At 40.4% G+C, this 16,499-nt stretch overlaps 1 protein-coding gene across 1 annotated transcript in view; it reads right to left on the bottom strand.

Moving 5' to 3' along the window:
• BMP6 (bone morphogenetic protein 6) overlaps nt 1-16,499 on the bottom strand; it is a 155,090-nt gene that overhangs the window by 13,386 nt on the left and 125,205 nt on the right. Inside the window, exons 2-4 of the mRNA XM_054591935.1 lie at nt 16,189-16,381; nt 2,000-2,148; nt 1,108-1,305 (exon numbers count right to left, since the gene is read on the bottom strand). Coding sequence (XP_054447910.1) covers nt 1,108-1,305; nt 2,000-2,148; nt 16,189-16,381 — 540 coding nt within the window. The remainder of the gene's footprint in view (nt 1-1,107; nt 1,306-1,999; nt 2,149-16,188; nt 16,382-16,499) is intronic.

Raw genomic sequence — 16,499 nt, 5'->3', positions numbered from 1 at the left:
GCAACTCACCTTTGAGTGCTATTATGAGCCAGATCAAATGCTTCTCATTGAATCCCAGCAAATCTACCAAGTATTAACCATCCCCACTGAGTAGATGAGTGAACGAAGCTGAAGTGGATTAGGTTTGTTCAAAGTCACAGAGTAGTAACAAGGGAAGCAAGTTCTCTGACTGAAAATCCCACATCAAATCTTCAGCTTCATGCTGGATTCCCAGACTATTAAACAGCCATAGGAAACCCAGAACTTGCAAGCACCGGTTTTAGAGTAAGGTGCACCTGGGCTGGAATTCCAGTTACTAGCTCTGTGAGGTGTATGCCCATTCCCATGGGAGGGAACACTTCTGAAGAACCAATGAATTGACACCTAAGTAGTGTGACCTGTTCCCTCTCTCTTGTCCATTGAACCTCCCTGTTCAGGGCAGGATGGGGTTGACCCCATTACCTCATTTCAGGGGTGAGCACATAGCCCCAGCCTGGCTTTCTACTGAAGCTTCAGTGAAAGGGATGATGCTGGAACTATCGATTGGCTTCCTTACTACTGTAGAGAGATAGTCTTTGTGAGAGTGCCCCCCAAAGGAAAATAGAAGAAGAGAGATTCCTCATATCATCTCAGCCCATGGAGGCAGCCATGCCTAAAGCTAGAACCTCTGAATGTTTGAGTTAAATGAACCAACCAAATCTGCCACTGAGTGTTGTTTGAGCTGACTCTCCACCACTGCCGACCAAGGGCACTGACAAATACAAGTCCAGGTAATATGAGAGTATGAAGTTTGTTTCTACACTGCAAGCTCCCAGGCAAAATGCAACTAGAAGAAAATCTAGGTACTCTCAGGATCTTTATGGCAGTGAAAAAAGACTTGGAGAACTCTTATCAAACAGAAGGATGCTTTTCTGGAAAAAGAGACACACAGGACGTCTGCAGCCTGCAGGCGCCATCTCTGGATAACAAGATGGTCCTAGGAACCCGTCTAAGTAACAATGACAAGGCAGCTGCATGCCTTTGAGTTTGCCATGCAGAAGCTGTGCAGCATATGAAACCACCCATATGTCCTTTGTTCTCACTGAGGCCTGAGAGCCAACAAGTAAAAATGGGCTTCACCAAACCTACCTGACGCACTGGAGACCCGGGACATGTCCTGGGACTGGGTGGAGCGATTGCGACTCTGCTGCCGGCGCCGACCAGTGGCCGACCTTGTGGTGCGCACGTGGACCTCGCTCACCTTGAAGAAGGCCACCATGAAAGGCTGCTTGTCATAAGGGCCATCTCTGCCCACCAGGCCTGCAGCTCGGGGGTTGATGTTGAGTCCTTGAATGCAAGCCAAAGCACACCCCTCTTTATTCCACGGAAACTAAGTCCTGATTCTGCATAACTGATCCTTCCCAGCCTCCCAGGGCCTAATCATACAGGATGAGTGCAATGGGCAAGCACGTGCATTCTCCGATCTCTGATGGCTCACTCTGGGTGGATAAAATCAAAATACTCTTTCCAAAGGTCCATCAACCAAAGCAGACTGGGGGACACCCAGGCTCTCCCATTTCTGCTACTCTTTTTCCTTCCTGTTCATTCTTTCTTTCTGATCATATTCATGCCAACCAGTGAGGCAACTTCACAGGCAGAGTATGCCCAGTCTGAGGACCCATGAGGGAACCTCAATCTTCCAGGCTTTGATGTTACAGAAGGGGGGGATGCTGAAATGTACCTTCACAAACGTACTCAACAGTCAGGGTTAGACAATGGTCCCACCTTTTTCTTTATCTCAACATCATCCACCTGCCTCTGCCTCCAAGTGCTCTCCTCGCACTGTTTCTCTCAGAAGCCTGACCACCTAACTGGCTCCTAGTCTCCCCCGGGAAGGATTTTGCTTTTCAGTAGGAGTTACAAGGGGATACTAAATAAAGTCATCCTGGGCCCAGGACTTGACTGTAAACCACGCTTCTCCCACAACTGTTGTAAAGGAAACGAATGACAGTGACTGTTTGCTTGAGTTTGGCAAACTTACCATCCCGAGTCACCACGCTCAGCTGGAGCCCCATGTTGTGCTGTGGGGTCACGACCCACAGATTGCTAGTGGCCGTGATGTCAAATTCCAGCCAGCCTTCTTCTGAGGCCCACACTATGCGGGTGTCCAACAGAAATAGGTCAGAGTCTCTGAAAGAAAGAAAAGATGGTGCAGTGAGTAACACGCTCTCCCCTCTGGTCATTTTCACTCTGTCCTGCCTTGCTGTCACCATAAAAGATGCCAAAGTCAGATCAGGTCCACCATAGAGCACTGTGTACTGTGACCTTCTGCAGCTGTAGTGGGCATGACACCATGTAGGTCACGTGCACAACACAACCTGGAAAGAAATGAATACATGCTATGCCCTTCAGAGAAATCAGCTTTCTCCTGAACAGAGGAGGATCCCTCAACTTCAACAGAAGCCTTGCTATTATGCTTATACTAAGTCTTTTTTGGAATTAGGATAAATGATAGACAGATAGATAGATGGATGAATGGATAGATAGATAGCTAGATAGATAGATAGAGTCATATGGTTGCTTACTTTATGGCTAATGAACTCTAAAAAGAGAAAGTGTGGGGGCAATGAGGAAAAGGATTAAGAAAATACTAAAATCAGGATCAATATGAGCACTGAAAAAGTTGTGCTTTGTTCACTTTTGTTTTTAAAAAGTTCCTGTTTTAGTTCCTGTGAAGTAAGGAGAAACAAGAAGCCACATGATATTTCTGAGTGATCATCAGCTCTTTTCTTTTAATTAAGGCATTTGAATGGTCTATGGTGAGTGTCAAGTCTTTTCTCATCTGGACTGTGTAACGTGGGTGTGTGTATGTTGAGTGATGTTAAAGTTTATCCCAGCACAGCTGTGAGCTGGGGCCGAGGTTCTGTGAGGCAAACTCGTTGAGTGTATTCCTTCCATTGGGCTCCACGGGGAGTATTTTTATATTTTTTACAGTTTTCAACTAACATAACCCTAGGGGTTGTGGGAAGATGGAGTGAGGGTTTCTTCCTCCTCACCTCACCCACATGTCCTGGTGGGGCAGCATTAGGGGACGGTCACCTTCGTGTGCTCCAAGGACACTCTGAATCTGAGCTGATGTCCCAGGGTCAGTGGCATGCAATGGCCTGGAATGCCCATGACAGGGAAGGGGGTGCTTTGGCCATAGAAAGAGTCAAACCCCTGGTGCTGGAAATAGTTTGCTGAAATATTTTACCAGATAGAAAAACTTACTGGAACTAAATATTATATTTAAGGTGAGCTTCTCAATATTAATAAAGTACATTTAAACCAGTTATAAAAGACTTCCAAATACTTTGCTCTCCTCAGTCCTTAGAACAATCCTGAAAGCTTGGAAGAATATCATTACTCCCATTTTACAGTTTGGGAAACTGAGACTCAGATGTGAGGTTAGGGTCATGTGGCCAAGATCAAAAACTACTAAGTGAAAGAACTAGGTAGAGAAAAGAAAGTGGACTCAGTTTTCCATAATGACATACTGACTTTTGAGAGTTTTATGAAAGATTACCAGTGACAAATGAATGCAATTTATCTCTATTCCTTTGAATTTGTGAGGAAAGTGAAACATCTGAGTTAAGAATTTTAGATTTCTCAGAGGGGAAACAATTTTTCCTGCTTACATGACTTAGAGTTAGAAGAAAACTCTATTGTCATCTTTTCCAAGCTTAAAACAGTAGGAACAGCTAAAAGAAGTTTACTCAGCTGCTGAGCAGAGTCTGCAGGGGGTACATTCAGACCTGCCATCTTTAAAGCACGCTCCAACACGCCTGTGTCACACCCCCTGGTGACAAATCAGCCCTCCCCATCACTTAGGTAACTGTAAGCAGGGAGACAGGGTGTCCGTGGAAAACAGCAAGAGGGGAGTGCAAGTCCAAGGCTTTGAAGTTAAGATGCAAGAAGACATAAATTCTGTTCTGGAAGGTCAGAGAAGACCTTTATCCAGCAATAACACAGACATCATGCATGGCACTGTGGGAAAAGTAGCCCTGGTCCTGAAGGAAGCACAAGACATATTCACGTCAGAGCAGCACCCTCCAGAATGAAGACGCAGTGAGAATTCCAGGGCGTGAGGCTGACCCTGAGGCAGAGGATCAGTGTAGGGCTCTACCTCCACAGGTCATTTGCTGCTATTTATAGGACTTTGATGATACTCATAATTTTTAAGGTCTTGTAACAAAGATGGAGAAAAATACAATCCAACATATGAGTGGGGCATAGCTGGTTGAAAGAAACAGAATGAACCTTTATTTTTAAAAAGTGGGTTAATGATAAAGGAAATAGGAGTCTATTACAAGGGAAAGTAGGGGAGGGGATAGAAGGCCATCACTCAAAAACAGGAGAGAGAACACAGAGAAGAGGAGAAGAGAGAATGGCATGGACTAATGAGGGCGAACGTGAATCAAGAGTTAAATGTGGACTAGAGGCAGAAAATTGGGCATCACTGGACATGGGGAGCCCACGTTTATACCATGACTCTGCTCCTAAGTCTCCAGGGGCCCCCAGGAATTACTTTCTCTGCCACACTTCCCTGTATAATAAGGACAATGTTTAAGTAGCCTGTGGGCTACATGAACCCAGTCAAATAGTGAGTGTAGAAAAGATAAAAAACTCAGGCTCCTGCAGTTAGGCAGTCTCAAATTTAAATATTTAAACCTAGGACACTCAGGTTCTATGGAAGGGAGGTGAGGTAGATAATAGACTTAAAATAACTGGACTAAATGGAGAGAGAGGCAACAAACATTTACTGTAGGTTTTCAATATGTGGGCACATGTCCAGAGCCTCTCCTTTACGCCTCGGGAAGCCTGGAGAGGCAGGTCCTACAGCTGAAGGCACAGAGCCTAGAGAGGGTAAGTGTATTATGGTTTCCAGCATTAAGTGGGCTGACCAGAACTTAAAATCAGAGCTTGGACTCTCAGCCACCACATATCTAAAAAAACAGCGTCAAGAAAAGTCTAGGGCACAGGTTGAAAAGATTGAGCAAGGGCTCAGGGTAAAGTAAGGAATCAAAATCTACTGCACATAAAGGCCAGTGTCAGGTGGCTACAGAGAAGAGATGAAGATACTTGGGGCTGGCACAGGACCTGGAAATCATGAGTGGGCACTCATTTCAGGGTCTGGAGAGGAAGGGACAACAGGCACATGCAGAGATGGATTGCCCACTGTTCCTCCTCCTAGGCGGACTGCTCTGTCTAGACTGAGACCATCATTGGCATGCAATCACACACAGCCAGGGTGCAGAACTTTAAGAATTACAGCTTTAAGGAACAGCTTTGCTGGCTGACCCTCAATGCTTCCAATAACTCAGGTATTTGAGAGGCACGATTTATGGCAAGTCATTGAAATGGTTCTGGTCTAACCCACATCTATTTACTTTTCTTCAATGACACATGGCCTTCTTAGTCTACCAACTCTCTAAAGTATAGCCTCAAATAAGATGCCCCTCATTTCACTATGTGAAAAACAAGGGTTCCCTTCTGAATCTCACTGCAGCGGAGTTGAGGTCTGTTATTACCATCTACAATACGAATTATCACCCAATAGTGAATAGTGGGGTCTGGCCAAAATAACCATCACGACTAGATTATCTGGACCCTCCTGCTGAGATGACAGACATGCAAGTAAGTATACTATAAAAGGAAATCCTGAAACAAGAGAGAGATAACACTTTGAATGAATTTATTGCCTGTTTTGTTCTCAACTAACTCATAGTCACATGATACATGATGAATATGTGTTCCATCTTCAAGGGTACCATAGTGTTATTCTGTGTTATCCCAACTTGAGGGCATGAGTTTCCTCACATTGTGACCATCCAGGGAAAATGAAGTTCATAATAATTAACAAGTCTAATAAGAGATTTCTAGAAATTTTCAAATATTCACCCTGGTGCTAGAGTTGTCTGACCAGCACACCACTCAAAAGACTTGTAGAGTTAGTGTCTGTGGTCCAGGTCACCCCTCTGTGGTCCATGCCATCACAAAGCCTCCAAGGCGCCTTCCCTTCTCAGTGACACCCCATCAGGCCGAGAAGCAGACGGCACCATGGGCAAGTACAGTGGGTCTTTCTCTCCTTTGCCCTGGAAGAAGGTCTGGAGGCATCTGAGCTTCTGATTTTGACCTTTCCTGACAAATGCTATCCATTAAAGTCTCACTGCCCTGGAAAAAGTACAACTGCACTTATTACTAATCATTTTACTAGAAAAAAATGTTCTTCATAAAATGAAATTTATAGGTTTGAAGTGAGCAGATTTGTGAAATATTTGCTAAGGTGAATTTGTGGTTTGTTTCTTTATTTCTTTAAAAAACATTCCTCTGCCATTTATGTGTCTGGACTTAATGGTAAACTAAGATACTAAACAACATTCATACCCTGATGAACCAACTTTATGTGATAAAAAATTCAATTTTCAAATTAAATGAAAGTCAAAAAATTAATCATTTTAGAAAGTTAGATAGTAAAATAAAGATTTGTATTTTTTCCTAATGTAATGTATCATATATGAAGGATTATGTCGAAAATTTTACCACTAAAAAAGAAAAGAAATAGGATTTGAAAAGATAGCACTACAACTCAGAGTAAACTGCTACACACATACACACACACAGATTTGAGTAATATGGATGAATGGACATTATTATTATATAATAAGCTAAGTTCTATTGATTTTATGCCACTTGATATTACCCAAATTTGACCTCAAAGATGAGCATAGTATGAAGAGAAGTTTCAAATATCAGTCACCTTAACTCTGTAAGGGATATTTCGTTCAATAAACCAACACAAATGACTTTCCTGTCAGACTATTAACATAGTAAGCCCTTATGTGGTGTTCACTACCTGAATGTACTAACTGCTCTTACATATGTTAACTCCTCACAACTACCATAAAGAGTATTAACACCATCACAGTTTGGCAGATAAGGACACTGAGAAACAGTGAGGATAAGTAATTTGCGCGCAGTCATATAGCCAGTGAGTGCAGAGCTGGGATTTGAAACCAGTCAGTTTGGTTCAAGTGTTACATATGTTCTTAGCCTTCAGAGCAGTGGTTCTCCAGTTCAGTCTGCATTGGGATCCCCTGGGAGCAAGTTACACGGACTGCTAGGCCTACCCCAGAGTCCCTAGAGTGGGACCTCAGAATTTGCTTCTAACGGGTTCCCAGGTGATGCTGCTGGTCTGAGGACTAAACTTTGAGAGTTATTGACCTATACCATATTCCTTCTCTCTTCTTTTTTCTCTTTTTTGTTGCATTTATTGGGGTGACATTGGTTAATAAAATTATATAAATTTCAGGTATACAATTCTATAATGTCATCTGTGTATTGTATTGTGTGTTCACCACCCCAAGTCTTGTTCCATCACCATTATTCCCCTCCTTTACCATCTTCTACCTACTCCCCTCCTTCCTTTTGGTAATCACGATACTGTTGTCCGTGTCTAAGGGGTTTTGTCCCTTAATCCCTTCATCTTTTTCACCCAGCCCCACAACCCCTCTCCCTTCTGATAGCTGTCAGTCTGTTTCCTGTATCTGTGAGTCTGTTTCTATTTGTTTATTTTGTTCATTAGATTCCACATATGAGTGAAATCATATGGTACCTGTCTTTTTCTGACTGGCTTATTTCACTTAGCATAATGTCTCCAGGTCCATCTATGCTGTTGCAAAAGATAAGAGTTCCTTCTTTTTCTTTTCTTCTCTCTCTCTTTTTTAACAGCTGAGTAGTATTCCATTATGGAAATGTACCATAGCTGTTTTATCCACTCATCTACTGATAGACAATTGAGCTGCGTCCAAACTTTGGCAATTATAAATAACACTGCAATGAACACAGGGAGCTTATATTCTTCTGAATTACTGTTTTGGGTTTCTTCAGATATATTCCCAGAAGTGGAATCATTGGGTCATAACCTCTCTGTCTTATACATGGATAGTATTAACTTCACCTGCCTTTTAGGCTTAAGTTCAAAGCTATCTGCTCTCAAGATTCATTGTTCCTCTCCTAAAACAGCACAAAGTAAATGGGGGCTGCTCCACAAGTACTGGTAAATGTCGGATTGTCTTAGGAATAGATCTTAACCTCCGGGAGTAATCAGCCCAGGCTAATAATTAGAATCACAGGTAAGATCAAGTCCAAGATAGCAGTATTACGAGAAGGCTTTCTTCTGTGTGGCTAAGACAAGAGAAAGGGGAAGGTAGAAGATTATTTTATATAAATTCATGACTACCTAACCTGTCCTCTTTGGCCACATAAACAAAATAATGTTCCCAAACACTGGGGTATACTCCAACATGCCCTAGTGACCAAGCACAGACTGAAAAAGGAGTTCTGCCACCTTTTATATATGTTACGTGCAAATCTCACGTGTTTTAGTTCTCTTCACCAATTTTCCATGTCCTTGTCCAATATGGGGAAATAAAGCAGCAAAAATACTCTTAATTTGTGATTTTTTAAAAAAAGATGTTTCACAAAATAAACCTAACTGCTCCCATGGCCTGCCTCCCACAGAGCTGGCTGCGCAGGTGAAGAGGTAGGTGCACCTGCACCGAAGCAATCCGGTTCCGAGAGCGAAAAATAGATAAGGCATGGTTTCCAGAAATAAAAATGTATTTCCTGTTCTCTTTCATGTCTACCAAGTGGGTAAGCAGTTCCCAAACAAGAGTTTCCTCTGCCCACCACACCCTGACTTCTCCTCCCCCCCAAATTTAGCATTCTTTTGAGTGTATGCAATTCTTTATGAAAACTTTAATTCTTCTCTGAAACATTCTTCTCTCCTCTGTGCTTTGCAAAGAACAGTACATACATAGGCTGAGGAACAAGGTTTTGGCAGTTTTTGGAGCCTCTACTTTTTAAACTTCAGGTAGATCATTCTAAGTATAAATAATACGCACTGCACTAAAAAGATAAAACTAACTAGTTACATAACCTGAGCTGTGGGTTAGTGGTATTATCCCTTTTTCAAGGGCAAAGGAACAGATACTGAAAAGTTCAATGCTTGCCTGAGGCCCACACTGAGTGTGCCAGAGATTATCAAGTCAGCAGTAAATTTCAGGAGTCCCTGAGGATTGTACCTGTGAAAGCCAGATACCGAAGGAGAAACAGGTGTGGCTGCGCATGGTGATAAAAGGCTTTGATTTTCTTCTACCAAACTACAATAGGGTTCTCCTATCCTGACTTTCTCAAATTTGCCCTTCTCTTCAAAACAGAAAATAGTCTCAGATATCTCCCTTTTATCTCAGTGATGATAAAGTTCACTCTCCACTTCACCAGGCAGCCCTGAAAATGCAACAGAATTCATACAGCAATCAGACTGTAAAAAATGCTTTTCCGAGGAAAATATCCTCTTAGATCCTGGAACTGGATCAACTACTGGGTTCACGTCTTGTTTTCAGAACTACACTATTTGGTTGAATCAAATATCAACATATGAATCAAATATCAACATTCTTTGGAATTCATTACAAAGATTTCCAAATAAAAACACGATCCCTCAGAGATGTATGCTTCTGGCTATAATGTATCAAACTAACACTCCCACTAAGAACACGTTTAAGAAAAAAACCTGTTTCAAGTTATCTCTCAGCAACAACACAGTCAATACATGACGATCCAAGATCTCAGAAAGAAATGAAATGCATTAAGGTAAGCCCTGTATTTGCTGTTGGCTTTTCATCTCAAGGCATTTGTTAATTCCTTGTGTGAGGCATAGGTGCCAAACAGAAAGGAGCAGCAGTCTGGAGTTTTCAGCAATGTCATCGGCTGGGGCAATCACTGGAGTTTAGGGTAGCTTGAAGGGCTAGGGTCCCAGAGGAGAGGGGCTGCATAGAAGTGAGCTCATAAGAGTGATCGCATAGAAGTTTGGGTTCACTTCCTTCAGGACCTTGGCTCTTCAAGTTCTGGCTGCCGTGATCTCTTAGTATTTTGCCAAATATTAAGCTGTGTATGCACGGAGTAAGAAGCTGAGGAATCAAGCAAAAAGAAACTGCTTAGAGGATAAAAAGAAAAGCAGACTTTTTGGCAATCTTGCAATGCTGGGGAGTTAAAAATTAGAGTTCAGAGCCCACCAAGGAAGATGGGCTCTTTTAAACATCCTAGATATTCAGCTGAGACTTCTAAAGGGCTAACCTCTAGGAGAAAGGGAAGACTAGGGACAGATGGAGCCTTAACACATCCTGAAACCCAGCCTCAATGGGAACAAAAAGAACAAGGCACTCTGCTTGCATTCTGTCTGCTTTCTAGAAGAAAATAAAATCCAGTTGGGGAGAAGATAACAGTAACTAGAACTATTTTTCATAAATAATGTCAAGAACTTAATTTTGAAAATTATCAGACATTCCAGGAAATAAAACCAAATGAGGAAAAATCAAGGGAACAAACAGGCAATGAAAATAGACCTACAGGTGATCCAAATGATAGTTATCAGACATGATTTTTGAATCTAACCTTATATAAAGAGGATTATAAATCACAAGTTGGGCCTGATCCAGGGATATGAAGTTGGTTTAATAGCTGAAAACCTTTAATATAGTATATCTCATTAACACTATAAAGGAGAAAAATCATATTATCTCCAAAAGTTCAGGAAAATATTTTGATAAAATTTGACACCAATTTCTAATTTAAAAAACTCTTAGCAAACTAGGAATAGAGAAGAATTTCCTTAATTAAATAGCATTTACAAGAACATTTATAGACGACATCATCCTTAATGGTAAATTATTAATTCTTCCCTCCATCCCCCCTTAGTGTAGAAATATGACAGGGATTTCCAACTTGAGATTAGAAATCTGACAGAAATGTAAGTGGAATTCGACATTGTACTGGATGTGCAGCTGGCACAACAAAACAAGAAAAGAAAAGAAACACAAATTACAAGAATAGAAATAAAACTGATGTTTATAGGTGGTATGATTGTATTTATAAAATTACCAAAGTACTGCACAGTAGAATTATTAGAATTTATACGTGAATTTGCAAAGTTGCTAGATAAAAGAACAATATACAAATTCAATTGTATTTCTAAATGCGAGCAATAAATAATTAGACACTGAAATTTTTAAGAGCTAATAATACCATTTACAATGCCATAAACTTAAATACCTGGAGTAATTCTAATAAAAATATTCAAGACACAAAAACTACAAAATTTTATTCAGATAAATTAAAGAATGCCTAAATAAATACCATATTCTTGGATTAGAACACTCAATATTGGTAAGAGTCAATTCTTCCCAAATAAATTCCTAGATTTAATACAATTCCAATCAAAAGCCCATCAGTTTTCTTTTGTGGAAATTGAAATGCCTATTTTACAATTTATATGGAAATGCAAAGGTTCATACATAGGCAAGGAAATCTCAAGGAATAGAGTTAGAGAACTTACCCATAGACACAGAGACTTCTTTAAAAACTAAAAGAATTAAAGGTACAGTATTGGTAGAAGAGAAAATTAACCAACGGAACAAAATAAAGATCCCAGAAACAGACCCATGCATATGATATCACCTGATTTAGGACAAAGGTGCCACAGAAGTATAATGAAAATGAAAACTACTTTCAATAAATTGTACTGGGTCCTTTTGGTTTTTCTATTCTTACACAGCTGGGATATCTGATCAACTTCAATATCTCACATATGAATTCAAATATCTACAGTATAGTTTAGTTCGCCCTGCTGAGCTCAGCACCGCCACAGCCCACTGCCTCCTGGGCATCCCCGCCATGACTCAAACACGTCCCAACCAGAACTCATCTCTATCCCTCTTCCTCACTTACTCTTGTGGTTCCTGGGTGAGCGGTTCAGAGTAGCATATCAAATGAAACGTTTTGGGAAAATGCATAATTTTCCCTTTGACAGTTATTTTCTCTAGTGGAACAATTATATACTATCTGTAAAAAAGATCAGAACTGGTGAATTTTGTCAAAAATTTAGTTTTAGCCATACTTCAGTCTGTGATTTCTCCTGGGACCCCACGGCATGGCTTCAGGGATATCCTAAGGAAATCTTTCTCAGTTTTGAAGACCAACTCTACAGCAGCCCTGCCCTGTTTCCTTGATTCAGAGATGTATTTTTTTACATCCTAAGGATTCTGAAGTTAAGATAAAACGTACAGGATGGGGAAAACATAGGTTTACAGTTGTTCATATGGAAAATAATACAATAATTAATAAATAATAAGATAAGAATAAACTGTGATTTGCATACTCACAACTGTAAACCTATGTTTGCCCTACCCTGTAGTAACCAAACTCAAAAATATATATACAATTAAAAATAAATAAATTTGCCTGTTTGCAAACAGAGGAATAATTTGTAGTACTGCTTTATCAGGACTAATGAATTTTGAATTTGGTAACTATTTCTTACTTTAAATGCATCATGAGAGAACAGGGGAAAAGTCATATACACAGAAGATAGACTATCACTACCAAGCAGTGCAATCACTAAAACATGGAATAGCTCATGGCATTTCAAAACTACCAGAGTCAAGTGTGGTCCATTCATGTACCAAACAGGACAATCTTTCAGACACTAAATGTGTTCCTCTGTTAAAATTTCTGCCTGGCTCTCAGGAGATGCTCTTTGACTTCTAAGTATACAAAATCAATTAAAACCAGTATGAGTATGTCTTTAGCCAAATAAGAAATATAGATAAACATGATATCCTTTAAAGGCCTCTGAATTGCACTCTTAAACTGAAGGTGCTATAGAAGTAAAGATTACGAATATATGTTATGACAAGCAACATGTTACCATGATGCTACCATACATGAAGAGGGAAGGTCAAAAGTTACTTAGAACAGCCTTTACACTCCCGATGTGAAGACAGCTTACTGTGTATGAGATGTAGTAGAAAACGGTGAAGTAAATAGACAAATGTATAATACTGTGAATAAGTACAAATATTTCTGTATAAATTTAGTCTTTCTTCCCTTCATACCTCTCCTCTAGAAAAACTGCTAGTAGATCAAAGTTTGATCAGTAAGTCATTTGATCCATAGATCAACAAAGGTTTGCAAAGGTTTTCCATAGGAACACCTTCAGAGTCAATGTACCAGGGCCTGACAGACACATTTTCATCCCCAGGAGAAGTGCCTCTCTTCTCTTGTCATCCAAACAGAAACATCATTAGGATGTTCTCATCAAAGCTAAGGAGATGGAGATGTGGAGCATGCCAGTAGGAACTGTCCCCATGTCATCGGGGTGACTTTTGGGAAGCCTGGCAGACAAAAGTTTAGGCATATTTTGGACTTGATAATATGCACCTGTGACAACGTTGCATTCTCTGATAGGTAATATGTCTGACCTGCTTATCTGATGGTATCATGGTTAAACTCTAGTGAGGGAATATATGAGAAGGTCCTTTCCTAACTCTAAGTACTATGTAAATGATAAATTTTTCCAGTATCTTCATAAAAACATAATGATTTATAACACCAGATGTTAACACCAAACTCATCTTATAGTATACACAGCACACCACAGCATAGGGTACGTTGACAAATCAAGTGCGGAAGCATCTCTGCTCCTCTGGTTTAGTGTGCTCACTGCTGCTGGTTGATCCCACTCTGCTCAGACCTTTTCAAGACTTAGATTCCATCTCAGGGCTTATTCTCAGGTTTTGAATAAAGCATCAAATGTTTTCCTGTTCTTACTCAAAGCACCATCTATATAAGTAGTCATTTTTTGAACTTACCTGGTCCAACGATTTCTTATCAGCCTTAGGAATATGTTTCTGTAGGGATCTCAGCAATGGCCTAGCTTCCAAGAATCTTTTCTGACCGTTCCTTTATGTGAGGAGGCCCAATGCATAACTTATTCTGCTCAGCTGAGTATATGAGGGCATTGAAAAACCTGCCTTTTTTTTTTCCTTTTGCAAGGAAGCCAACTATTTTGCAACACAAACATTTGTTAAATTAAGTTAATCCATCACATACTACAAATTTCACTGGAACACAGATTAGACAAATAAGTTTCTTTACAAGCCTGGAGAATCGTTTTCAGCCAAGACACCCCAAGACGGTACAGATGGGGAGATCAAACCTCCCCCAGGAGTCCTGCAGTTAAATCTGGAGCCTCTGGAAGGACATGAGGAGACAGCAGGAGGCCCGGGCTCCTGGCCCACCGATAAGAAAAAAACCTCTCCCCCTGGCCAACCTGGAACCCTTCAAAAGCATGAAATTCTCCCAATCCTCCCAGTATTTTCCCTTTCCTGTGCATAAAATTAAACACATCTAATCGCCAAATATCCCCATCCTAGAAGGCAGAGAAATTACAACTCTGCTTTGACAGAGAGCCATCAAAGGTTGGGACAGTTTGAGACTTTGTTTTCCAAACTCACTGCTGGCCTCGAGGAAGTATGACACCACCATTTTAAGCACAAGGCAGCTGTTCATTTTTGGCTGAAGTTCAATATAAACCTTACAAATGGTCTGCTAGCTCTCTTTTTAAAAATAATAATTAAAAAAGTTGTATAGTCATAAAACCCCCAATCCAGTGTTTTCACTATAAAGCTTTTCCTGCAGGACAGAGAAAACGATGTATTCTGAACAAAGTTCTGAGCCAAAAAGGTACCAGGAGGCTATTTCTACCAGAAAAATATAATGGGACAAATAATTAGGCAGATTGAAAATCAATGGCTAAAGTAGTTTCAAAGAATCACTGAACACCAATTCTCTCTGAAGTATTGAAAGATGAAAATCTAGCAACAAATAATACACTTTTCAAAAGAGGCCCTTATAATTGCTAAGTCACTGCATATACTTTTATGAAGGAATGAAAATAAGACCTCAGAAAACTTCCCATTCATTCTGAAATTTTGGTCTGTTACAAAAACACCACAATGACTATATTTTATTTATAATTTTACTATTCCAGCGAGAATTCACATACAACCATCAGTGTGTATGTTGAACACTATGATGTGTCCCCAAAACCTGGCAAGTGTCCTTCCCCTTCTTTATTTCCCCCCTTAGAGATTTGAATATGCATAAGGGCCAAATGTTGACAGTGCTCTCAAAACTAAAATAAACCTTTTATGGGACAAGTTAACATTTGTTATTATTCTAGTGTGCATATTTATGACAGACCCATACACAGATTTATAATTTCAGGATAAACTAAAGTCATTCCTAAACCTTAGGACATTCTTGGGAAGTTAATAGACTTTCAAGACCAAAAGCAAGAATGTGGACTTGGTTTATAAAGTCAAAGCTGGCAAATCCCTTGCAGAGTCTGTAAGTGGGGGTTCCCTCCCTGTCTGTATGCTCTCCCTTTAGCGTTTATCTTCGCACCTACCATCTGACTGCCAGGCTGTCGTGCCACACGCTGCGCCCCCACGTCATGCACACTCAGCATATGCAGTGCTCACCTGTGTGTCAGATGCTCCACCCTCCCCAAACCATTAAACTGACCTCTAAATAATAAGCAAAATTCAGGGTTATTGGCTTGTTTTCTGTGTGCTATAGGTTTGAACTAACTGCTGTAATCCTTCATCCTTAGCCCTTGCTCCAAACATCACTCCATGAAAGTTTGTTCTTTTTGTTCATGGAGCAAGCCACATGAATGTACTTCATTGCAGTTCTTTTATAAAATGATTTGGCCTCATTTCAGGAAATAAGACTAATGCAGACACAGAAAAAACATCTACCATTCCCTTGTATTCAAATGATAAGAAATACATTTGATGCACACACATGTACACACACTCATTTACTCAGACATATCTCACACGTAATATGTAGATGTATATATAATATGCACAAATACATAGCCTTCTAGTCATCTGAATTAGTATCATTTGTAAGCATCCTTACATAATTTTCATGCGTGAATTTATTTTAGCCACCCTGACCCGTCATTCAAAGTAGGGACTAAGCAATAGCGGGAAACATTTTATCCCCAGTAAGTCATATGTTCTCTGATCACAGAGGATGTTTAGTAAATACGGTCTACTGGCTTGCTTAAGAAAAGAAAACCATTTGGAAAGTCTTCAACTTATTAGCAAAAAATCCTCCTACTGGCTAAACACTGCCATTTAGAACACACTCATTATTACGCTCATGTGCAAGCCCTGAGCTCCAAAGCACTGTCCACAGACACATTGGGTGTTATGTGATGACAGGGTGAGAAATGGGGGCCAGCCCCACCCTTTGGGCTTCCTTGAGCCTTCATACCTGTGCTGATGCTCCTGTAAGACTTGATAAATGCTGATAAGAAAAGTTTGGTTTTTAAAACTCCCCACAACACAGTCCTTGTAGATTCGGAATTCTGCAGCCGTCACCGCCTCACCCTCAGGAATCTGGGATAAGTTGAACTTGAACTCTTTGTGGTGTCGCTGGCGAGGGGAGAACTCCTTGTCGTACTCCACTATAAGATTAAACAAGAGAGAGTGACAACTATTGTTACTTGACTAAGTGCCACAGGCTCACCTCAAAAGAAAGTCTCTCATTTTAATTCATAAGTGGATTACAGGTTATCAATGGTG

The sequence above is a fragment of the Pteronotus mesoamericanus genome, unplaced genomic scaffold, assembly GCF_021234165.1.
Source record: "Pteronotus mesoamericanus isolate MK-2021 breed Mesoamerican mustached bat unplaced genomic scaffold, CSHL_Meso_final scaffold_31, whole genome shotgun sequence".
Taxonomy (NCBI): domain Eukaryota; kingdom Metazoa; phylum Chordata; class Mammalia; order Chiroptera; family Mormoopidae; genus Pteronotus; species Pteronotus mesoamericanus.
The sequence above is the reverse complement of the archived record's forward strand: the minus strand, read 5'-3'. Positions and strand labels throughout refer to the sequence as shown.